The 25482-nt window shown below is 46.9% G+C and overlaps 1 protein-coding gene across 1 annotated transcript; it reads right to left on the minus strand.

Moving 5' to 3' along the window:
• Positions 1-259: 259 nt before the first annotated feature.
• LOC142046496 (uncharacterized) lies at positions 260-2029 on the minus strand. The gene is made up of 2 exons (XM_075063451.1): positions 1403-2029; positions 260-471 (listed from the first exon to the last, which is right to left on the minus strand). Exons 1-2 carry the CDS (start codon positions 1950-1952, stop codon positions 371-373), a joined length of 651 nt encoding a protein of 216 aa, XP_074919552.1. The 5' UTR covers positions 1953-2029; the 3' UTR covers positions 260-370.
• Between the last annotated feature and the right edge of the window lie 23453 nt (positions 2030-25482).

Consider the following 25482-nt stretch of genomic DNA (forward strand, 5'->3'; position numbering starts at 1 on the left):
AAAGGCTACTAAGCACATTGTAGCGTAATTACAGCCTTTTCCTTGAACTCTGCAGGGGTGTGGAGGAGTAGGCGGGTGCAGAAAGCCTTCCACCACGCGTTCTTACACGTCTGGGTGAGGGAGATATGGGACGTGGGCTTGCAGGGAGGTTATACAGGGGCTGCAGTGGCACTCTGCTACTGTGCTGCTCTTCCTGAAGCTCCACCATGCGTTGGAGGATTTCAGTTTGAGAACGCAGCAGATCCAGCGTTTCTCTCTCCAACGCTGGTCTTCCTGCCTAGCCCTCTCAGATCGTTCACTGGCATCTTTCCTGTACTTTGCTACCACATCCTTCCAATCATTCTGTTTATCCCTCTCATTGCGTGTTACTTCAAATAATTTCTGTGAACATTTCATCTCGCGTCTTCTTCTTCCTCCGCCGTATCACAGCACGCCCTCGTGATGGCATAGGGACTTCTGAGAAATGTGCAGCTGCATGGGGAAGGCAAACCAGGGTGATAAGTATGTGGAAAGATACCTTTTACAGAGCAATGATAGTACTCTTTCACATAGAAACACTATCCACTTACAGAGCACATGTGATCTCTATACAAGGTCGCATTTTGTATCGTTTAAATATTCAGTGTCTGTGTGACTGGTGTGGCACACACACAGACGCAGGTACGGCCAAACGTACGTCCACGCGGCGATGGTAAGTGAGGCTTTAAAATTTTGACTTCTCCGCCGTTCATATACACAGTGATCTATATGATGCCTTGCTCCTGTTAAGAGGACCTGCAAAGCCCAAACCCCCCTCTTTCACATCCACCAACAGCGCATGGCTCCTATCATATACGATCGCTGCTAGTGATCACCCTACATCACCCCCCCCGCATCGCGTTGCTGGTAGCAGGGAAGAATCCTGCTTGCCAGACGCTGAAAACTCGTCGCTATCCCTCCTCCCATCCCCCCGCTCTGGCCAGTAGCAAAATCGCCATGTCTGCCCCCTGTTTACATTCCTGATGTTCTACAAGGTAACAATGGATGATATCTCTCTCCTGACAATAGCACCGCAGGAGGCAGATCGTTTGTTTATGCAATGCCTTCAGTGCAATGCCTTCAATGCCTGCAGTACCAAATGTCTTGCAAAATGCATGGCGTTGAAAAGTTACCTACTATGGGGGAACGGAGAAGGCTGTCTTGGCCAGAAATGTTCTCATATAGCATAAGGGTTTTTGAGTTCCTCCACGATCGATTCATGGAGATTAATTTGGAGGATTTTCACTCCATCCCCAGACATGTTAAACGAAATTTTCCTGTAACAGTAATGGCTGCGACTGCAGCAAAAGCCCTGGTGTCAATGCGATCTACAAAAACCGTCTTGTTTTAATCCGTGTTTGGTACAGAATGAAGGGACACTTACCGGAGGTCGCTTCCATGGCTTCACTGTCTGGGCTTCTCGCTTGGGAGCGCAGGGACTGTGATTCTTGGGTCTCAAAAAGATCCTGGCTGTTGGGGTTTACGGACTGCTGTGTGCTATCACCACGGTCATCTTCATCCTCAAATTCGTCTCCATCTTCCCCCTCGGCTACATCCTCAGAAACACTTGATATTTCAATCCCAAAGTCTGAATCCACGGACAGGGGTGGGGCACTGGTAGCGCTGAACCCCAAAATTGCATGTAGTTCAGCATAGAAGCGGCATGTTTTCGGCTCAGAGCCTGACCTTCCGTTTGCTTCTCTGGCTTTCTGGTAACCCTGTCTAAGTTCCTTCAGTTTCACTCGGCACTGAAGGGAGTCTCTGCTGTGACCTTTATCAGCCATAGACTTTGAAATTCTTTCAAAAACTTTTTCATTTCGTCTTTTGGAACGCAGTGCTGTGAGCACTGAGTCCTCACCCCAGATAGCGATCAGATCCAGAACCTCCTGTGTGGTCCAAGCTGGCGCTCTTCTTCGATTATCAGGAGACTGCATTGTGACGAGTGCAAATGAGCTCTGTGTGGTCACCTGTGTGTGTGCTGACCCTCACGGTGGACAATCAGGAAATGGAATTCAAAGTTCGCGGGGATTCAGGCTTTTTCCTGTTTACCTGGCCAGTGCATCACAGTTTAGTGTCCGATGCTATCATGAGTGCCCCTGTGACAATGGTTCTGAAACCCAAATTGGGAGTGGCTCACTTGGGGCAGAGTCAATCGCTCCCTTCTGGTTTCTAAAAATTGAGTATGTCCTGCCTGGACTGTCATAGCCACGACTGCCTGCCTCCAAGTGCCCCCCCCCCCCCGTTTATGTCACAAATAAGTCTATGTTTCTTATTCTTGTATTCCTCACGACTGCATGACAGAAATGGGGGGTGGGCCCTGCCACGGTAGCTGCAGAGGGTTGGGAGAGAAGTGAAGCAATGAGTGCGGTTCTTGCGGGAGAACCCCCTGTTAATACAGCCATGGAGTAGCTGCGCTCTTCTAATACACTTGACTCTTTCCTTCAGAGGAGTAGCCGTGTTAGTCTGGATCTGTAAAAGCAGCAGAGAATCCTGTGGCACCTTATAGACTAACAGTCTGTTAGTCTGTAAGGTGCCACAGGATTCTCTGCTGCTTTGACTCTTCTTGTAGTCAGGACTGACTCTATTTTTAGAGACAGCATAAGGGAGGGATTGACTCAGTGGCCAGTGAGTCAATCCCAAGTTTGCTTTTGCGTTGCGCCCCCGGCTGATTTTAGCCAGGGGCACTCATGATAGCAGCGGACAGTTCAGAGAAGGAGAGATAACCGTCATGTCATTGCCAGTTTCTCTGGCAGTAGACGGTACAGAACGACTGGTAACCATCTCTGCTATCATTGCAAAAGCAATTGAATGCTGGTGTGTAGCGCTCGAGTGTCGCCTCTGTCTCCACGGCATCTAGTACACAAATGGTGACGGGAAAAAAAAAAGCCGACGGTCTCTAGTGCTGCCGTGCTATTGTTTCTGCAAGGGCAATCCAGGAGAAAAATGTGCGAAAGGACTGTCTGCTGATGTTTTCCCGGAGCAAGGAATGACTGACGACGTTTACCCAGAACCCCCCGTGACCATTAACATTTGCATCAGGGGCCGGGGGATCATGGAGGACGGAACGGGGGTGCTGAGGACTCCCGCTATCCCACAGTCCTCAGCAGTCTCTTAAAACTATTTGCATTCTTGGCTTAGCGCCCAGTGTCTGTAGCTTACAACACGGTGTCTTTTATGGTTCACGGAACAGCTATTCAGTTTCCTTCCCCTACCCCCAGCACGAGAAATGAACTGCAGAGGCGAATCTGCAGATGAGGAGCATTTGGGAAGGCCTTTTTTGGCCCCAAAAAACCATGGCCAAGTGTTATTTTTTTTTTTTTTTTTTTTTTTTTTCCCAATTTTTTAACCAATAAGTTAATCTAGGTTGGTTGATTAATTGCTCTACTTGAACCAATCTTGCTCCTTTCCTGGTGGTAGATGTACAGTACTACTGAAAGTAGTGAAACGTTTACCATCTCCTCTTTGTTGTTACACTCACCGTAATGGGACAGATGGATAATAACCCTGTGAAATTTTGAAAGGAAATGGGATTAACTCACTTGGACTGGGGTCAATCCTGCCCTTTACGGTTAATAAAAATTAGAGTCAGTCCGACAAGAATGGATACAGATGTTATTAAAATCGTGTAGCCACAGCGCAGCTGACTCCGCATTCAGTTCAAGAGGGAGCCGCTGTTCCAAGTAACGAACCGTTGTTTCCCACACTACCTGGGCTACCCACAGCAGTGCCCCCCCACCATTGTTGGCAGTGATGTATATGAAGATGCATGGAATAAGATCACAGAAGTAGTTACTGAGATCAGATGAGGGGGGGACCACCATGGGCTATGAACGTCCATGCAGTTCAGATCTTTTCTTTACGCAAGAGAGGAAGTGGTCTGATGAAGCTCAGCCCCAGTGATAAGATGAAGACAGTTACCAGGCGGTCGTGTACCAATCACTGTCAGAAAAAAGGGAGTCATTCCCATGTTTCACCCCAGAACCCGGCCACCACTCAGCCAGAGCCAATCACTGGGCAGCCCGTCTACACCCCCCCCTCCCATGGGGAGAGGGTAGAGAAGCGGATACTCTCTCACCGCAGCAGCAACGCGGTCTTGCCACGCAGCATTTGGCATAGGCACTCCTACCTCTAGTAGGCATTGGTGACGCTTGCTTAACTCTCCCCTCCATTCATAGTGTACTCCCCTCACATATTATTTCACTTCTTATTATATCTACCGTTGCTCCGTACGGTTGCGGTATATACAAAACACCCCTCGTGTGCCATCGAGCCTCTGTATTCTCCGCGGTGAAGCCACCCCGCCACCCACATCCTTCCCCAGTAAGCCTCACCTTACTCGCCTCCGTTGTCCGCATCTCGAGCGCACATGCCAAAAATGGCAATATTTTTCCAGTAGACCGCTGTGGAGACTGGTCAGCTGCTCAGTGCCTCTCGTCGGTCTTACTTTACCCTCTCTCTCCTCTTTCCTAGAGTCTCGTGACTCCTCGCTCGTCGCATGTGTTGTTGTCTGGCTGTCTGCTCCGTTTTCACTGTTGTCACTGCGAGAGCTCGCCTGGTCTTATCTCTGCGTCTTGTCTCTTATGTCTTCAAACAGGTGCTGTCTGGCATTGTCCCTCGCTCATTTCCTTTCCACGGGACGCTGCTGGAATACAAGAGCACTTATTCGTCTTACACAGTGCCTCCTTCCTCCTCTCAGCCGTGTGCTCTTGTGGCTATTCGCCGTAGAGTTCATCGCAGGAGCGTAACTTTTGCATTTGAATGCATCGCCCCGTGGTGATCAGATCATGTACGTGAGAGAGTCAGCGAATTTGTCTTAAGCTCATCGCTTCACATGCATACTTCGTGCAGAAGCTTATGCGCTCGTGGTCATAGCTGGTGTCCCGTGGCGCATCCCGAGTTCGGATTGCGGCGGCGCGGTCCAGTGAGTGCATAGCATCGCTGTCACAGTCATAAGCACTCGTGCGTTCGGGGTTCTTGATCACTCATTACAGGCAAGTGTAACAGTATCTGCCAGTCTAGTGGAACCTCTGGAGAGCCTACATTGGTAGGTGTCCATCCGCTCTCCCTGCTCGTTACCCTCGAGCCGGTCTGTCCTCTGCTTGCTAGAACTGAGAAGATAGTTTGCCTGCCGCCTCCGTCTGCTTGACTCTATCGCTATCTCGCACTCCTATCTCGGTCTTCTCCTCGGGTCTAGGCGCGATATTTGCGTCTCACAATGCCTCCTATCTGCGTGTCAATGCACTTTTTTATAGTCATACATGAGCATGACGAATCAGCGCGCATGTGTCTTGACGTCTCTAGAGAGCCTATGGAGTATTCGGTGAGTGGTATCCAACGAGCTCTTCCTGCCTGCAATGTCTCTGCTACTAGAGATGGCTCTAAGCCCCAGGTCCAGTCTTTGGTACGGATTCCCATCCTCCTCATCTATTGATGATACCTTATCAATGTGGGCACTATTAAGTCTCTATTGCATCTCGCAAACCGTTCTCCCTTATTCCTACTTGCTCAGACGTGTGCTCTCTTGTGCATAGCCTCCGCTCTCTATCGACAGCTGATTTATGTCCTCTTGTCTTGACTCGATTATTATCGTCTCTGCTTCCCGTTGGGGGTTTGCCTCTGCGGATGCCCTGTAGTCGCTCCTCGCATTATGTGTGCCGCCTCGATGGTTAACATTTCGCGTTATAGTACGGCCTGATCCTCGGTCTGGTGCGCCGTCCTTTAAGAGAAGCGTGGCGGTGAGCTCCTATGCTCCCTCCCGCCATGGAGCTGTAGTCCCAGGCGACTGCACTATCGCCTCACCCTCCCAGTCTGGTGCCTCGGCAAATTTGCCGCTAGTCTCCTCTCTGTGCGTGGGCGTCTGCAGCGCAGTTTCTCTCTAGTCTATCCCTGGTTGAGGGCTTGACATTACGGAAGAAGCCGAGATATCTAGAGAATCATACTCTCTCTTCTGCCATCTTCTTCACGTTCTGTTGCAAGTGGGGGCAAACTTTAACCTGCAGCGATCGTCTGTTCTCTCTGACCGCGGCCGACATGGTTTGACGCGCATAGCGATACGTGTGAGAGAGGCTCTGGCGAAGAGTGATGGCGCGACGCAACCAGCCTCTTCACTACGTGCGACTCGCTGTTCGCCACTAGTGCCGAGAGTGGCTCGTGGATGCTCTCTGGTGAACACCGCTCCCTCCTCTGTGTGCACTATGCTGGCTCTCTGAGCGCCCTCCTTGCGCTGGGTCATTCCCTTACCTCTCTCGTCTTGTCAATAACCGCGCGCTCCGCTATAACTGCAGTTGTGTATGCTCTCGTCACTGTTCTCTTTATTCTATCAACGCTCCTATGCCGTGCGTTTCTGTGTCTCCTGTACACCTCAGGAGCTGGTTCTAACCTCGATGTAGTGGTGTGTTCTTCAATCCGCTAGCAACTGCTCCATACACATCCTTACGTAATTCTCCTCGTACCCTGGCTCTCCATGCTGAAGGCTATCTTTATGGATTGCCACTTGCATTCGCTCTTGCTGCCGATATGCGTGCACTCTCCTAGGCCTCACATACACGCTTTGCGTCTATCAGCACTACGCCAGAACTGTCTAGTAGCTCGATATACAAGCGGGTTCTATGCCCCGATGACTGGTGCGTTAGTCTGCTCGTTATTCTAGAGCACTCGCGCTCGTAACTTGGAGTCCAGAGTGCTCTAACATATGCCACTGGCTTTTTCCTAGTTGCTCTTCAGAGTGCAAACCTTCCTCCGCTTGGCCAGGGCTACTGGCGGTCCCCTGCGCCCTCAGGACATCCTCTCTCGCTGCCCTACTAGGCCAATGTGTCTCAGAGACATTCTCGTTCCCACACTCAGAACAGCCCTAGTCTCTGCGCTATCAATCCTACTCTGAGCTTGGTGCATAGTGGTATTTAGCGCTACTCCTCTCGTTTGGGAGGAGTTCCGAAATCGATTTAAGGAGGCGGTAAAATCGATATTAATGACGACGTCATGTGAACGGATACAGCGTTAAATCGGTATATCGGCCATTAAACCGATTTAAAGTCGCAGTGTAGACCTGGCCACAGACTAGCATTCTTAATACAAAATAATTCGCTCTGCTTTCTGTCTATATTGGTTATGGACCTGATTCAGAGTTTCTTGATATGAATAGGAGTATTTCTGGTGACAAAGAGCTTAGGATCAAAACCTATAAGTATATCCAAGAGGAGTGGTCCCACATGCATCAACCACTGGAATATGAACATGAGCAAAAGGTTTGTCAGAGGTATGTTGAATTATGCACAAATATTTTAATAAATCCTAATATAATTCTTTGTTTAAAATCCTCCACTACAACAAAGTCAATCTCCCTGTAGACAAATGAACTCCCTTCTGGCTTGCCCCCTCATGGGCTGGGTGTGGCACAGCGGGCTCTCCTCATCTAATGCCCCCTGCCCATGGTCACTTCAGTGCTCTGCCGCTTCTTGTGACTCAATCCCCACAACCAGGTCACTTCCAATCCCTATCCTCACTTCTTACAGGAAGGCTGGGTTTAGGGGCAGGCGACCACCTTGGGTGCCAGGCTTGGAGGGGCACCGAGCTCGAGGTGCTGTTTTTGTTGTTAGCTACAAAAACGGAAAATAGAATGTTTACGGTAAAATGTTTCAGGCACTCTATATATGGATTCATTTTTCACTCACCTCCTAGAACATTCTGGACCTTTGTAGAATCTCATGGAAGCTTCTAAAGGCATTCAGAATGGAGGGGCGGGAGGGGGGAACATGCTGAAGACGCTCCTTGCCTGCGGTGCCATTTGGTCTAGAGCCAGCCTTTTTCCAGGGTAATGGAGAATCCAAAAAAATAGTTCCAAGAGCTTGTGTGAGTCTTACTCTGAGCCCAACCATCCTACACCCCTTGGGTCAGGGTTTCACAACCTCTCTAGGTTCACCCTTCTTTCAGGGTAGGATCTTATAGGGTTCCCCTGGAGTCCTCCAACAAATCACCTCTGCAAATATAAACTTAAGCCACTTATGTCCTCCTCCCACTTGAATTTCTGTACCCCAAGTTTCCCCTGTGCTCTGTTCATAAGAGCATAAGAACGGCCATACCGGGTCAGACCAAAGGTCCATCTAGCCCAGTATCCTATCTACGGACAATGGCCAATGCCAGGTGCCCCAGAGGGAGTGAACCTAACAGGCAGTGATCAAGTGATCTCTCTCCTGCCATCCATCTCCATCCTCTGACAAACAGAGGCTAGGGACACCATTCCTTACCCATCCTGGCTAATAGCCATTTATGGACTTAACCACCATGAATTTATCCAGTTCCTTTTAAATGTTGTTATAGTCCAGCCTTCACAACCTCTCAGGTAAGGAGTTCCACAAGTTGACTGTGCGCTGCGTGAAGAAGACTTCCTTTTATTTGTTTTAAACCTGCTGCCTATTAATTTCATTGGTGACCCCTGATTCTTGTATTATGGGAATAGTAAATATTTCCTTTCCACTTTCTCCACATCACTCATGATTTACATCTCTATCCCCCTTAGTCTCCTCTTTTCCAGCTGAAGATCCTAGCCTCTTTAATCTCTCCTCATATGGGACATTTCCAAACCCCTAATCATTTTTAGTTGCCCTCTTTCTGAACCTTTTTAGTGCCAGTATATCTTTTTTGAGATGAGGAGACCACTCCTGTATGCAGTATTCGAGATGTGGGTGTACCATGGATTTTATAAGGGCTAATAATATATCTCCATTCTTATCTCTGTCCCCTTTTTAATGAATCCTAACATCCTGTTTGCTTTTTTGACCACCTTGCACACTGCGTGGCATCTTCAGGAGAACTATCTTCAATGACGCCAAGTCTTTTTCCCGACTCGTTGTAGCTAATTACGCCCCCATCATATGTGTGTATGGTTTGAGTTATTTCTTCCAATGTGCATTACTTTACATTTATCCACATTAAATTTCATTTTGCCATTTTGTTGCCCATCACTTAGTTTTGTGAGACTTTTGGAAGTTCTCAGTCTGCTTTGGTCTTAACTATCTTGAGCAGTTTAGTATTTCATCTGCAAACTTTGCCACCTCACTGTTTACCCTTTCTCACGATCATTTATGAATAAGTTGAATAGGATTGGTCCAGGACTGACCCGTTGGGAACACCACTAGTTACCCCCTCATTCCTGAGAATTTACCATTAATTCCTACCCTTTGTTCGCTGTCTTTTAACCAATTCTCAGTCCATGAAAGGACCTTCCCTTTTATCCCTGCGTTATTTATGTAAGAGCCTTTAGTGAGGACCTTGTCAAGGCTTTCTGGAATCTAAGTACACTACATCCCTGGATCCCCTTGTCCACATGTTTGATTAACCCCTTCAAAGAACTCTAATAGATTAGCAAGACACGATTTCCCTTTACGGAAACCATGTTGACTATTGCTCAACAGTTTATGTTTTTCTGTGTGTCTGACAATTTTACTCTTTACGATTGTTTTGACTAATTTGTCCGGTACCGATGTTAGACTTACCAGTCTGTAATTGCCGGGATCACCTTTAGAGGCATTTTGAAATATTGGTGTTACATTAGCTAACTTCCAGTCTTTGGGTACAGAAGTCGATTTAAAGGACAGTTTACAAACCTTAGTTAATAGTTCTGCAACTTCACATTTGAGTTCTTTCAGAACTCTTGGGTGAATGCCATCTGGTCCCGGTGACTTGTTTATGTTGAGTTTATCAATTAATTCCAAAACCTCCTCTAGTGATACTTCAGTCTGTGACAGTTCCTCAGATTTGTCACCTACAAATGCCGTCTCAGGTTTGGGAATCTCCCTCAGTTGAATACTTCCCTGGACTTCTTTTCTAGAGGTACAGGACTTGCCCTTGTCAGAGCTCACTCCACCAGTGGCTTCGCTGTCTGACTCATTGCCTTGTGAGAATTCCCTACTCAGGTGAGGATCCCAGGACCAACTCTCCCCCTGGGCTTCATCTTTGACCCTGTCAGTCTCTCCACACTCTACTGCAATGGTCCCTGCCATGGCGCCCGCCAGGGCATCTATGTGCACCCGCATACTGTCTGGTGGACGAGCATCCGCTGAAATGCCGCCAAGAAGCAGCCTCATCCAGAGGCATCGCTGCCAAAATGTCACTGATTTTTGGTGGTGACGCCTCTGGATGACGCTGCTTGTCGGCGGCATTTTGGCGGATGCTTGTCCACCAGCCATGGTGCTCGGTGGCTTGTTGTCCAGCACCCGCCAGATGAAAAAGGTTGGGGACCGCTGCTCTACTGCCAAGATAGGGACTTCAGAGTTCTTGTTTACCTCTCTCCCTTCAGCCCCACCCCTCTACTCTGGGCTTCATCTCCTCATAGTAATAACTAGCCAGCTCCTCTCCACGTTGTGACTTATCTTTAATGGACCTGGTCAACCCTGTAGAGGCAACTAGGTGCCTTCACTGAGTGCTCCACTTCCAGTTAGCTCTTGCTGAGCCAGTGTGGGGTATACACTCAATCACACCCTATTGCAGGTTCTCAAGCTGCGGGGGAGGCAATTCCTAGTGGATCAAAGACAGATTTCAGGGGACCATAGTCCCCCCCTCACCCTCCCATGTGTTTATTGCCCCTTCTGTGTTGCTAGGTGGGATGAGAAGTCTAAACATGTAGCGTGTGGGGGGGACATTTTTCTGTTGGAGCATGGGGTTCCAGGACAGCAATGTTTATATTCTTTTTTCCTTCCTGGACTGCTGTGTGTAATGATATTTTCTACTAATGCAATTGCTGGGCTGGAGACTGATATTTGTTTTTGTCTGTGTACGCAGTGCTGTGTTCATTGATCTGTAAATTGCTCCAAAAGAATAAGGAGAAGAAGAGGGACAGCAGGGGAGGGGCTAGGGGCTAGCCTCCACAGCCGGGATGAGCTGAAGGGCCAGGCAGGATGGTATCACGGGTCGGATGTGGCCCATGGGCTGTAGTTTGCCCACCTCTGCACTTAGTCATTAATTGATCTTGGGCCAGTTGCCGGGAACTGTATGACTCAGTTCCGCCCTCCCCTTGTAAAATGGGGGTACTAATTCTGCTCTGCCACATGATGGGAGGGAGCTTACAAGGCTTAATTCTTCAATGTTTGGTAAGGGCTTTGACCGCCTCAGATGAAAAGCGTTAAGAGTTACTGCCTACAAGGATCCTGCAGTCTATGCCAGCAGAAATGCAAACAAGGGGGCCACATTTTGAAAGCTACAATGACTTTGCAGCACAGCAGGAGAATGGCAAATCCACCTGTTCGAAACATAGTCTAGCCTTTGTGTGATCAGTTTGACGTACGCCTTCAATGTGAACTGAAGTAAGCGAAGTGACGTGGAATAATCCACGTAGCTGTCTCACATTTGTCTCCTTTAATTTACCTGTAATACTCTGTTAGGTTTGGAGATTAGGCTGTGCCTGAAACCATCTGTAACATCCATGCTGCTCTTCCATATCCATATGGAATAGGTGTGATCATCCCATTTTCTATCTATTAAGCATTTGAGGGCTTTGAACAGGCAACTAATTAAAAAACAAAACACCAACACAGCAAACACAGTTTGGTCAGATGAGTAAGAGGGGATGTGATAGTCATTTGCATAAGAACAGATGTGAATCCCAAGGGCCAGATCGTTCTGATATTCATGGGTGAGATTCATGGGTGAATCTCAGTCCCTCTGTAGGAGGGGACATCACTTCACTGGCCTTGTGGAGGGCTCTGTGGGTGGCATGGGCTCCATGGAGCAGAAGGGGATAGAGTTGGGGCAGGATCCAGAGGGAAGCCCCTCATCCTCCCTCAAAAGCAACTGAATACAGCCCCAGGCTGGATGAACATTTCTGCACATCTGCCATGCAGGAAACCCACCCTCCTGCCAACATCAAGAGCCACTGAAGTCAGGGAAGAGGGAGAGGAGTCATGCCACTGGGAAACAGAGGTGCCACTGTGGACCAGAGCCACTTCTGGGGTAGAGAGCCTCCATATGGGCTCTCCTGGGGTCTGCTAGGTATGTGGGATATTTTTCAGTGAAAAGGGAGGGACAAACCCTGCCGCCTGGTAGGACCATGAGGGGGAATGGCTACCAAGCGATCACAACTGACATTTCTCAATAAAAAGTCTCCTCTGGTGGCACTCCACATGGGGACGATCTGGCCCCAAGGAGAGAGAAGCTGTTTAGGCGGTGCTACAGAGAACAGGAGGAGAAGAGTAAGTTAAATAGCAAGTTAGAAATCCTATTAGCTGATCCTGCACCACTGAAATTGGTGGTAAATTTTGCCAATAACTTCAATAGGAGTAGTATCAAGCACTGAAACTGTGTAGTCATCTCCAAAGAAGGCAACAGGGACACCCCAACCATGACTGGCTAACCTAAAAATCTACCTCCCGTTTCTCCAATTGTATTACTATATACCCACAAATCCCCTAAATTTTCTCAAGTACTGTGCAACTGCCAGCATACTAAGGCTTAAACATCCACCCCTGCTGCTTAGCAGAGCTAGAACATGAGGGGGGAGAGTTAAGCCTGTTTTCAAGTAGGTGTTGTGCAGAGCTAATTTCTTCTCTGCAGTTTAGGCTAATGCCACATCGATTTTCTGATACTCTGCTACCTCCTTGTGTCTGCCTATTTGACATTTACAGGTTTTGTTCAATGTTTACACTTGACTTTCAATGTGGTTTTCCTGAGTCCTATGCAAACCGAAATAGGGAGCAGATATATTTCAGGACTGACGTCTGTGGCTAAGATCAGCCTCGCATTACGCTTAATATTAGCCCTAGCTAAGCTTGAAGAGTAGGTATAAGTAGCCTCTCAAGATTCCCACTCTGCATCATGCTCATTAAAGATACTATCTAAAAGCTTCCAAATCAGTGTATTTTCATGTACTAGTATATTCAGATCAACCACATTAAGAAAACAAGGTTGTAAATTGGAGTACTCAAAAGTTAAGAAACGCCAGAACTAAAGGTGCCTGTGCATCCTGAATTCAAGCCCTTCTCATAATCCAGATGCACATGGTATTTACTTACATTGATCACACTCCTTTTTCCACAGGTCTGCCACAGCCAGTGCACAGGATGGACAGGGCTCAGCAAATGGGCAGTGTCCAATACTTTTTATCTTCATTCAGTGTGAGGCCCTGGTACTATTTTCCAAACATCTAAATCCTGCTCTGAATGCAGAACTATTGATTTCCTTGTGGGCTTTTAGATGGCACTCATCACTAGAGTGTGCAAACATTAATGTGCTGCAAACATTAATGATCTAACCCTTACCCCCATTTTATAAACAGATGCAGGAACTGAGGCGCAGAGAGATTAAGGCTAACTTTGTCAGAAGTATTCACTGACTTTGGGTGCCCAGGGCCTGATTTTATCAGAGAACGTAGCATTTCCATAGCACTGTGTATGTTCAAAGCACAGATCCTATCTCCTATTGGATTTCAGCTGCAGCTGAGATCACTCACACTTCAGACCCTGGGGAGGTCACGTTGGGCAGCAAGCAGATGAAGAACACAGTTAGTGGCCAGTAGAACATTTTGACTTTCTCAGCACCACATAGGAACTCTGTGGCAGAGACAGGGACAGAATCTAGTTCTCTAGGGCAGCACTGAACTGCTTTACCCATTAGACCACCTTTCTCTTCGTTCAATACTCTGCTTCATTCACTGCACATCTCCCAGATCCCATCCTTGCCCTTCACTTATTTCTTTCTTTTTCTACGGCTCCTACCCGTTACCCTTCTTAGCTCCTGTCCCCACCAACACAACTACCTCAGCCCTTCTTCCCACAATTCCTGCCCCCCCACACCCAGTCCTCACCCCACCAAATTCCAGTCATACTGTGTACTCCTCCTCCATGCTGTCTGGTGGCCAACAGCAGGGGCTAGGAGAGCACAGGAGAGGCAGTCAGCCCTAGATAAGCATGCTCTGTTGGATGGTGCCTGCACAGTCTAGTCAGCACTGCTGGAAGGAGCTGTGTGGGGATGGAGCATGCTCAGTCATTCTGTGGAGAGGGCACACGTGCAGTCTTGCTGGCACATAGGATTTGTGAGGGGACAGGGTGTCCTTAGTGCAGATAGTCTTTCCAGAACAAATCAGCCTGAAGCAGACATCCAGCTTGGCAAATTTCAGCCCAAACAGTTGAAATTTGGCAAAGTTACAATCTAAAAAGCTTCTTAATGTACAAAAAGTGTTATGCAACTTTAACTTATAGGCATCACTACCAGCTCTACCTATAATATTTGCACATAGGACCTGAGCCAAACCTCATTACAGTTAATGGAAGCACTCCCTTTGACTTAAATGGGCAATGAATCAGGCCCAGAGTGTGATGTAAATAGGTGGCACCTTAAGCCTGAGAAACAACAGTCATCTAATATTCCTTAGTCACCCTGGTTGGAGCTCTCCTGGGCCACCTCATTTGTGTGTATATGGAGTTGGCCTTTGTATCTCCCTTCTTCCTTTGAGTTTTAGTGGACGTATGAGCTGACAACTTTGTTGCTGTTGTGTGTGCCAGGAATGTCAAGGAAAATGCCCCTTTAGTTCTGTGGTGCATGTAGCAACTGCATACCTCCAGCGTGGTTCTTAAAAGGAGCTTCCAGGTCTCACTCCGCAGGAATCTAATCGGTACCCCTGGCATCTGAGGACTGGATTGCAAGAGGCAAATAAGAATGTACACTTCAGGCCAAGGCTAGAAAAGGAGCCAGCTCATCATCACATAAGTTAGTTGTGACCCCTTTGGGAGGGTGTGACCCGCAGACTGAGAGCCACTGCTCTAGTGATACTGTTTTCCTGCCACAGAACAAGCTGTGAAAGTCAAACTGCCCTGCTTAAAAAAGTGGCTTTAAAACCATTCCCAGAAGGTGGGAGGGGCACAGAGGTCATCTTTTTACAGCCTTCTGCTGTAGAGCCCAGAAAGTACAAGGCATGAAGTGGGCTATTTTGCTGAAGAGCAAACCTGAGAAACTTTCAGGGTTACTCAGAAGACTGAGTAAAGGACTAACATCATTACTTGTTTCCATTTAATTCTCTCAAGGCAGCTTGGCAAGGTGCAGAGAAGCATTTATAATACAGAGGTTATGATGCTGGGAGGTGGGGTCAGAAGTAACAGTAAGACTGTCACAGGAGGCACTCATTGCTAGGAGTGCCTTCGCCTGGCCACTCTGGGAATTAGCTTCTTCCAGGTCCAGGGCCGCCTTATACTTCATATCCTACTGCTACCGTGTCTCTGGGTGCCCCGCCTTTGTGACATGGCCCTCTGGCTTGGTCACTATTCATGTTTCCCCTTCCATGATACTAAAGTTTTTCAGGGAGCTTGTTCCAGGGCATCGGCCACTTCCTCATTGACTGGTAGGGGAACCAAGACTCATACTCTACTCCGAGTTCCAGCTCAGAGATCCACCCTCTACTCCAGGTTCCAGCTCAGGGAACCACTAGACAGCAACCAAAATCTATACCCTCCTGAATCTTGCTGCCTTTCCCCTGAGCCTTACCTTTCCTTCTGGTGCTCCCCACTCCTCCAAGGAGTAACGATAGGTTACTTATTTCTACAGCCCCAAACACACCTCCCAGAGAGTGACTGCAGACTACTTCCCCTGAAATCTCCCCACTGTGACCAACTTCTTGGCTTTATAAACCCAGCCCAGCTCCTTCCTGCTCAGCTGGGCATCCTCTCTCAGTTCAGGGAGTGCTTAAACCACCTGAGTCCCCTCAGCTGTGGCCTATCTGTTTAATTGCCCCCCTGCTTAGCCTACATTAATCCTTTCAGGGTAAGTGTGGAGTCAGGCCCGCCAAAAGCAATTCCAGGCCCCAGGGCAGAACAGTCAATGGCTCCCCTAGAAAGGGATGGCTGAGTTTTACGATACTACTTTTTATCCTATTGATAACACATTAGAACCCACTATGCATAAGTTGTGGCATTGCTTGATCTAGTTAACTATTTTTTTTCAGTTACAGCTCCAGTATTAAACATATTGCGAGCCTAAATATAAGATGTAGAATTTGTTAATTTTGAATTATATTTAAATTAAATGAATACATTATAGAATGAATATATAAAACATTTAAAGAAGCACAAAGTAAGAAAACACATTAAGTATCAAGTAGGCTAATTAACCACCTCTTCGTGATTCATGTGTAATCTAAAGACAAGATAAAAACTGCTATACAAGATGTAACTGAATATGGCCAACAACGTTAAAATATGCAATAATAAAGCAAATATTTTAAAAGATTTAAAAAAATATACTCACAAAATACCCGAATGTGGAAGAGGTCCTGAACTGCTCCAAGAGGCCCAGGGGACAAATGTCTCTAACCCAGGCTTTATCTCCTGTCCAGCCATAGACCTGCTCCCAGTGAGAACACACGGACCATTGGCGGACACTTGACCATTGCACAGCTGAGACATTAGAGTGGGGATCCCAGGGCAGGAAGCACCTGCTGATGCCCCCATGCAACCCCCCTTTGGGCTCAGATCCCAGCAGAGGCTGCAGGAAAACAGGAGGGCAATGTATTGAACTCCCAGTCACTGAGGAACCTGTCTGGGCAGCTGGGAGAGCGAAGGAGCTGCAGCCCTGACCCTGCACCCCAAGTGAGCCAGGCTTCTCTCCAGCCTGCACTTGCTGCCCAGAGGATAGGCAGGACATGAAGTCATGAACCAGAGCTAGTGCCCAGCTGATGGATCATGAGAGGGGCACCCAGATGCCACTCAGACCCTTTTAAATTGCCAAGCCCCATGGCAATTGACCCCTTTGCTCCCTCTCCCCTGGTCAGAGAGCCTATGTATGGTGAGCATCCATGCACAAAGAGCTTGAACCTGACAAACATTATCGCCTAACAAGACAAGAGAAATTTGGAGCCGGAGATTGACTTGAGGAAATACAAAGAGAATTTATTTACAGGATATGGATGAGGGAAGAGCTCTTAAAACTCTCTACAAGAGTCTAAACACCAAAGAGAAGTGGGAGGAATACTATATGTCCAGTGGGCTATAACTAGAAGAGCACCGGGGTGAACTGAAGCAAAGACAAAATTTAGGCTGAATCTCAAGAAAGATTTCCGGTGGCGAGATCTGTTAGGCTGTCAACAATTTACCCAGGAGAGCCCCATTACATCATTAATAAAAAAAAAAAATCAGACTGAAGACTTCACCAGAGAAGCTAGAGAACTCTACATTGGCAGTGTGAAGATGCTTCTAATTGAGGCCAATCTGAGTGAATTTTAACCATGAAGTTTAAATCTGGAGTCAAACTTCAGGAGTGCTTGGAATCAAGGTTTTGGTCTCCCCACCACTAAACCTGATCACCAGGATATCAAGGGCAGGGAAGAAGTAGCTGCACTGGGGCCCTCCAAGTCTTGGGAAAAGTCAGATCAAACATGTTTTGGGTGTTTATACTAAAACAGACAATGAAGGACAATGGAGTGTAACATTTCATAGATTCATAGACTCTAGGACTGGAAGGGACCTCGAGAGGTCATTGAGGCCAGTCCCCTACTCTCATGGCAGGACCAAATACTGTCTGGAGACCATCCCTGATAGACATTTATCTAACCTACTCTTAAATAACTCCAGAGATGGAGATTCCACAACCTCCCTAGGCAATTTATTCCAGTGTTTAACCACCCTGACAGTTAGGAAATTTTTCCTAATGTCCAACCTAAACCTCCCTTGCTACAAGTTAAGCCCATTGCTTCTTGTTCTATTCTTAGAGGCTAAGATGAACAAGTTTTCTCCCTCCTTCTGATGACACCCTTTTAGATACCTGAAAACTGCTATCATGTCCCCTCTCAGTCTTCTCTTTTCCAAACCAAATAAACACAGTTCTTTCAGCTTTCCTTCATAGGTCATGATCTCTAGACCTTTAATCATTCTTGTTTCTCTTCTCTGGACCCTCTCCAATTTCTCCACATCTTTCTTGAAATGCGATGCCCAGAACTGGACACAATACTCCAGTTGACGCCTAACCAGCGCAGAGTAGAGCGGAAGAATGACTTCTCGTGTCTTGCTGTTAATGCATCCCAGAATCATGTTTGTCTTTTTGCAAGCGATCACAATTGTTGAGTCTTTAAGCTTGTGGGTCCACGATAGACCCTAGATTCTTTCTGCGTCTCTCGTTTCTGTCTCTTCCATTCTGATGTGAACTGATTGTTCTTCTAAGTGGAGCACTATTTTGCCTTTGCTTATTAAGATTCATCCTGGTTAGACAGTAGACCATTTTATCCAGTTTTGAATTAGACTGCTATGCCTTCAAATGCATTGCATCCGCTCCAGTTTGGGTAGCATACTGCAAACGTTTTAAAAGGCGTACTTTTTTTATGCACATCTAAGTTCATGATGAAGAGGTGTATACAGTAGCCGTCCCAAAACAGACGCCAGGCGGACCCGTTGTTTATATCTTTTCAGCAGGATTGGACACAATTAATACTCCTCTAGTAGGCTTATCGCATTTATGCCAACCACTCACACACGGGTATTGAGTCCACCAGCATCTAAAGTGTATTTGCAGTATTAGTGTATTTGATAAGCAATCATGATACGAGAACTGGTAATAAATGACTTACTAAGAAAGTCAGGTAGACAATCCACTCAATTCTCCTATTGCTGCAAGGCTCGTCTATCTTTAGTCAAAGAGAAGCTAATCATGTAGTTGAGTTGGACAATATCTGGCTTCTTTACAAATCCTGGTGGTTGATCCCTATAAAGAGATTACACAATCGTGTTAGCGGCAAGATATTTCCTTAAATTACTGTGCTCCATTATCTTCTTGGCATAGAAGTAAAACTAATGGAGTCGTAATCGTCCTGGGTTGTTTTTATTTCCCTTTTGATGAGCCGGGACTATATGTTGCCTGTTCAGATCATTTGAGAATTTCTGATCTCCGATGAGATGTCTCCAAAGGAAATGCAAGAAAGGGCTAAGATACCTCCTCTGTTAGCGAGTCCTTTGAGTACCAGCACCTAAACGGGCATTATTCATCAGGCGCTAAGTGATCTTGCAGGGCATACTAATAGTATTATAGAGATTTGTGATAACGCTTTAGTTTTTGTATGTTATTTATTTCTTTTCTAAACCTATCCCCTTGCCATTAGCATTCACTATGTTAGGCATTCCTTCAGACTTCTCAGTGAAGACTGAAACAAAGAAGTCATTAAGCATCTGCTATTTCCAAGTTTCCTGTTATTGTTTCTCCCTCTTCACTGAGCACTTTTACACTGTAGAGTCACTCAGTCCATTTTCAGGCATTTGGGATTCCTATTTGCATGTTCACTCTGTGCAGATACACCACAAGAAACCAAGCTCTGAAGTACATTGTCAGACCTGGAACTGGTCAAAAACAGTTTGAAAAATGCATGAAAAACGTCAAAGTCATTTTCGTCCTGTAAAGGCAAAACAGAGCCTTTTTGCAAAATAAATCCAATTTTTAAATTTTTCTTTCCCCCTATGTTCCCCAAATTTTTCCAGTGAGGGCAATAAAATCAGTGATGTCTAGGGTCTGGGATTCCTCCCCGCTTCTTCTTCCCTCCCCCTCCCCTTTCTCTCTCTTTTTCCATTTGCCATTCTGTAATTTTTCAAAAGTTGAGGAAGTTTGAGGTCAGGGCCTGTGACCTGACAAAGGGGTGAAAGGGTGAATTAGGGATCGGAGCAGAGCAGAGAGGGCTTCCTGCTCATTTCCAGTAAGTCGACCAGTGGTAGGAAAGAGAGCACAGGAGTTATTGTGGAGGTCAGAATTTATTTCCTAAGACAGGAAGAGCCTCAAATTGTTCAGCTGGTTGGTTGATTTTATTTGGGAGATGAGAAATGAAAGTGCATGAGGAGAGAGAGTCACCACTTATTTTGGGCATCACCCATCACTATTATGACCATAACTGGTCAGGACCTCAGTCTGATGACTCATCCAGCTAAAGGCCTGTTTTGTAATCATTATTAAGCTACCATTGAAGCAGTACAGATGATCCAATTAAGGTGGCTCCATGGATTGACAATGTTGGAGGTGAAGAACATCTGTGGCTGATTGGAAGAAGTGATACCATGTTGAAATCCAAATCCAGAGGAGCAATTATACAAAAACTCTTAGTAGGCAAGTTTTAGGGGAAACTTAAAAGCAAATTGTAAAAACAGCCTGACCAAACACGCGGCAGCAGTTTATAGAAAATCAATTGTTATGCCTCGGGGACAAGAAGAGAGAAACGTGCCCAGAATATCAACAGCTTGATAAAAAAAATAGTGAATTTCCCCAACGGATGCAGCAAGGTTACCAGCAATATCAGGTCATGAGCAACACAGCCAAACAAAAGGATTTACCCAGCCTCTTCCCTCGGGCAGAGGAAGGACGTGAAGAAGACTCACATTCCAGAGACTAAGAAGAGTTCAGTAGGGAAGCGTGGATTCTTGTCGAGCGTGTGCTTGCGGTTTGGTGCCTCATTGTCATAGCCACATAATATACTAACAAAAGGGGATCTTGCATCCCTCCTTCCCAGAACTCAGTCTCTTCCTGGCTTTGGCCTGGAGAGAATGATTAGGCCCTATTTTAGGTTTCCTGGGCAAGTTCCATTCATGGGTTCAATGGTCAATGGCTGGGATCCACAGAGGGACTTAGGCACTGGGACACTGAGTGTTACGGTGCCTCACTGTTAGGTGCCTAGAAAACCACAGGAACAACCATGCAATCCACAAAGCTGAGTGAGGTGCCTAGACCCCGGCTCCCTCTACAATGAATGTGGGGGAGAGACAAGCGCCTTAGAATGTGATCCACCAAAGCACCCATGCTAGGCAGGGAGCTGCCTAAGCTAGCCAATGAGAGATGCCAACTAGATGGGGTTGTTCTAAGCCCTGGATCTCTCATGGAGATAGGTGCCTAAGTCTGGGTTTCAGAAAGGTGCCTCTCTCTTCTTAGCAGTCTACAATTGGGGACTAGGAGTCAGGCGGCTTAGGTGCCTCTTGTGGGAATGATTTAGGCACTTGCCTTGCTCCACACCAAGTAGCTTGCTGAGGAGGTGGTGTCCACCTTATCAGTTTCAATCCGGTGGCTAGAACACTCACCTGTAATGTGGGAGACTCTGGTTCAATTTCCCCTGCTGGAAGAATGGATTTGAGTAGGGAGGGCTTCCACCTCTCAAGAACTTGCTCTAACCACTGAGCTGGGGCTCTCTCAGGCTCTCCAATTGAAGCTATTCCACTGTAGATAACTACTTAAGTAGTTACTGGATTAGAGCAAGAGAGAGAATGACTCTGTAGTCCAGTGGTTAGGTCACCCATGGGTAAAACCCAGGTTCCAGTCCCCCTGCTCCAAACACTCTTTTATTATTTAATCCACAGTGGAACAGATTCAGCAGGAGAGACTGAGGCAGCTCCACATCAGAATAGCCCCAACCCAGTGCCTAGCGCACTATCCTGAGTGGTGGGAGACTCCTGTTTAAATCGTCTCTCCCTTTCTAGCAGAGAGGGAGGAATTGAACTCAGGTCTCTGTCTTCCACAGCCCAGGTGAGTGCTCTACCCACTGGGCTAAAAGTCATAAGATGGGCACCACTTCCTCCTCTGGCAGGATTTTGAACAGGACCTGATCCAGTAGGTGGCCTCTAAACACGTCTAGTGCAAGGGTGGCCAACCTGAGCCTGAGAAGGAGCCAGAGTTTACCAATGTACATTGCCAAAGAGCCACAGTAATACATCAGCAGCCCCCCATCAGCTCCACCCCTGCTCCAAGTGCCTCTTGCCCACTTGCAGCCCAATCAATTAGCAAGTCTCCTTCCCTCCCTGCACCTCCCAATCAGCTGTTTTGTGGCATGCAGGAGGCTTAGAGGGGTACGGGGAGGAACAAGGGTATAGCAGGCTCAGAGGAGGGGGAGGGAAGGGTGGAGTGGAGTGGAGATAGGGGATGTGTCACAGCCAGGAGTTGAGCAATGAGCACCCCCTAGCACATTGGAAAGTTGGCACCTGTAGCTCCAGCCACAGAGTTGGTGCTTATACAAGGAGCTGCCTATAAACTTCTGAAAAGCCGCATGTGGCTCCGGAAACACAGGTTGGCCACCCCTGCCCCTAGTGGATTGGGCCCTGCATGCAACTTAAGTAGCTGAACACCAGTCTGCTGCTGGTTTGTGACTTGCTCTGGGGCTTAGGCAGGGGATAGGCACTCAGACACCTAGAGGGAGGCAGCAGTGCACATGCCCAGAGGCAGAAACATAGGCATCAAGAAAATTTTAGTCTGAAAATTTAGGCAACAAGTGAGTTTAGATTAAGCAGGAGTATAGTGGATCTCAAGAGAGCCAAAACTAAGACTTTGGCACTCGTAACACAGTCCTCTGCCCACCCCTCTTCCTGGGCCCACTAGCTGCCCCAATAAAGCTCAGAGAGGCTTCTAGTTCTACAGCACCTGTGGCTTTATTTATACCCTGTTCTCCCACCACCAGTGATATACTATATACAGCACTTGCAGACCTTACAATCTCCTCTCCAGCATCTGCCTGCAGACATTCTCGTTCTCATTCTAGTTCTCCCCCCCCTCCCCATCTTCGGGGGGGGGGGGGGGGCGGCCGGCCGGCCTTTATAGCCCTTGAACTCTCAGGCCCGCAGGTGCAGCCCATTCTAAAGGCCAGGCACCAGACTTCTTCCCAATCCCAATCTATTTCCCCTGATTGGAGCTGGCTGAGCAGGGGCTAATTAGGTGCCATTGCACCAGCACCCTGCTACAGCACCTAAGCACCATAGTGCTTAGGAGAATGAGTACGAGTCACACCTTTGGAAAGGGGCTGTTGGAATTCTGTATAGACAGATAATTCAGGGAGGCGCAAATCAATTAGCAACTTGCCAAAAGCCCAGCCCTGATATCTGTATATATATTTACTTCCATGTGTTTGATCAGAATTAAATAGACATATGTAGAAGTATGACCACAACTCAGCATACCCCTTTATGGGTGGGGTTGGCATTGCAGGACTTTCTCCCTTAGTCAGTTCCTTCCAACCATGGTTCAGATATTTTGTTGCTCTGGTTCTTCCAGTGACTCAGCCCTCCAGATAGCATCACATACAGCCTCACCCCTTCCAGGGTTTCAGTGTGTCAAACACTGTCCAATACAATACTGATCATCAATACTACATCTCCTGCCACTGCTAAACTGCTCTTTAATCCCACTCTTCTGTCACAGCAGGAGGTCCCAGGTTACTTTCCAGAAGAACTCAACAAGCCCAAACACAATTTAAGCCACTTCTGCATATTCTGGGCTTATAGTTATCAGGCTCTCCCCAGATCCCTGTTCCATATCCAGAACACCAAGACATAGGACTAGTAGGGTCACAAACCCTCCAGGATTGCCCTGGAGTCTCCAGGAATTAAAGACTAATCTTTAATTAAAGATTATGTCATGTGATGAAACCCCCAGGAATACATCCAACCAAATTTGGCTGGCTGCATATCTGTGCCCACCCCATGGGTTTTCCCCCAAAGCGAGGGAACTCTAGCTTATAACTGTAGTCCTCCCTTCTAGGTCCCCACTCCTTCCTTTCCAAAGCACCCCAGGAAGTGTTTAATAAGGAATTGAATTGGACACCCCTGTAGGTACAACAAGTGGGCTAAATGAGCTCTCAGGCTCTTGTTAACCCTTGTCTACCAATGTGGGATTTACACACTCCATCAGTGCATAACTGCTTTTTGCCATTACCTAGTATTGTCCGATAGATGTGGCTTGTTAGTTGTGTTTTCTTGCAATGAATAAAGAGGGCCAGATTCTTTCCTGTACCTAGATCCACTAAGTGGAGAGAGCATGAAGAGTCAGGAAACTGGTTACAGTTCCCTAATGGTCATGGTTCATCTGGGCTGGTTTGGCCCTTATGTAGGTTACAGCAGCCAAAAGCCAAGGTCTGTCTGAAACATCCCCTAAAGGGCTGAATACCAGCTGTGACTAGGCAAAAGACAGTGAGCCACACCCTGCATACTCCCTGTCTTGATCTCCCCTTCCCCAATTTGTCCCCTGTGCTAGGGCCTAGAAGAGGGTGGAACAGAGACTGGGTCTGCTGGCAGTGAACCAGCTGAGAACTCCCAACACCAAGGAGATTCTCAGCAGGCTAAATCCAGCTTCTGTACTTGCTTATTGAGCATAGAGATCTGGTGCTTATTTGCAGGGGCTGCACTTTGAACAGCCCTGCTGTAATACATGAGCCAAAATTTTCCTCACAATTCCACCCGTGAAACCTTATCGACTGCAGTGGGCTAGAAGCAGGGAGGCAGTGTGGCCAGTGGACAGCACATAGGACTAGGAGCTAGGAAACCAAAGTTCTTTTACCAGCTCTTCTTCTTGGGTGGTCAGTTAGCCCCTCTTTGGCTCAGTTTCCCTATGTGTAAAATGGGATAACAGTGCTTATTTATCTTTGCAGCATGCTTAGAGATCTATAGATTAAGTAAGGAACAAGAGGAGAGTTTATGTTGGTAGTTAAATAAATACATGCGTCTCTGTGACAGGGTGTTTGGCCCACACCAGCCCTGAAAGGGTTAAGGAAGCTCAGCAAGGGCCAGTTAAAGTAGGCCCCAGATGAGTGGACTAGGCTGGAGGAGAAACCCCTGATTGGAGGATGAAGCTCACCTGAGCAGGTGTGGGCTGGGCTAATATAAAGCCAGTAAGCTGGCAAGTTGCTTTGCAATAGAAAGAGGGTTGGTGGGGAATTCTCTGACTCCAAAGAAGGAGTTATTTGAGAAAGAGCATGGATGGAAAGGGAGTAAGAGCTGATGAGGATATCAGCAAGAAAGCAAAGCTAGGGGAAGGAAATATTACAAAATGCTGTAATTGTAAGATTCCTAGTCAAAGAAATAAGATTAGATGATGTTAACCCTGTGAAAATAGCTGACTAGATTTGGAAAAAAGCATAGGGGAGATTGTAAGAGCTAGGAGGCTGTGAAAGGGTGATCTTTTAATTGAATGAAAAAACACAGAACAAACTGAAACTCCTAAAACTTAAAATAAGTTGTCAGCTCCCGAAGTATTTGATGGGAATAAAGGAGGTAATATGTAGTATGCTATTACACCTGATCAATGATCAGATAACTAATAGCATAAGAGAAGATCACTTATTTAGTAAGTAAGAGACTAATTGTGGAGAAGGAGAAAACAAACCATCAGCAGCTGTACTGATTATATTTAAGGAAGGGACTCCATCTGAGAGAGTAACTCTAGGGGTTTTAGATATTCAGAATCAAGCCATATAACCTCCTGCTGAGGGTATGGGCATGTAGCAGATGTTTGTAAAAGGGAAAATAAGATGCAGTAGATGTGGGGGAGAGTATTCCTATTAAAACTGTATAGAAGCAACAAAGATCAAATGTAGTAATTGGGGTGGTAATCACAGCCCAACATAGAGGGTGAGTTGCAGCAAGGCAAGCTAAAGAGACACAAAAAATAGTGAATAACCTATCTTAAGCGATGCTGACAGAAGATTCTCAAAGCATCGAATGGAGAGAGAAGAGATAATCAGTGCAGGAAAAGATGAACTGCAGGCACAGC

This window comes from Chelonoidis abingdonii, chromosome 3 (assembly GCF_003597395.2).
Source record: "Chelonoidis abingdonii isolate Lonesome George chromosome 3, CheloAbing_2.0, whole genome shotgun sequence".
NCBI classification, from domain to species: domain Eukaryota; kingdom Metazoa; phylum Chordata; order Testudines; family Testudinidae; genus Chelonoidis; species Chelonoidis abingdonii.

Bases quoted from the DNA above. Each gene is read 5' to 3' on its own strand.
- LOC142046496 (XM_075063451.1), bottom strand. From the start codon at position 1,952: ATGCAGTCTCCTGATAATCGAAGAAGAGCGCCAGCTTGGACCACACAG. The intron at 472-1,402 runs GTAAGTGTCCCT...TTCCCCATGCAG, and splicing joins AGCCATGGAAGCGACCTCCG to CTGCACATTTCTCAGAAGTC.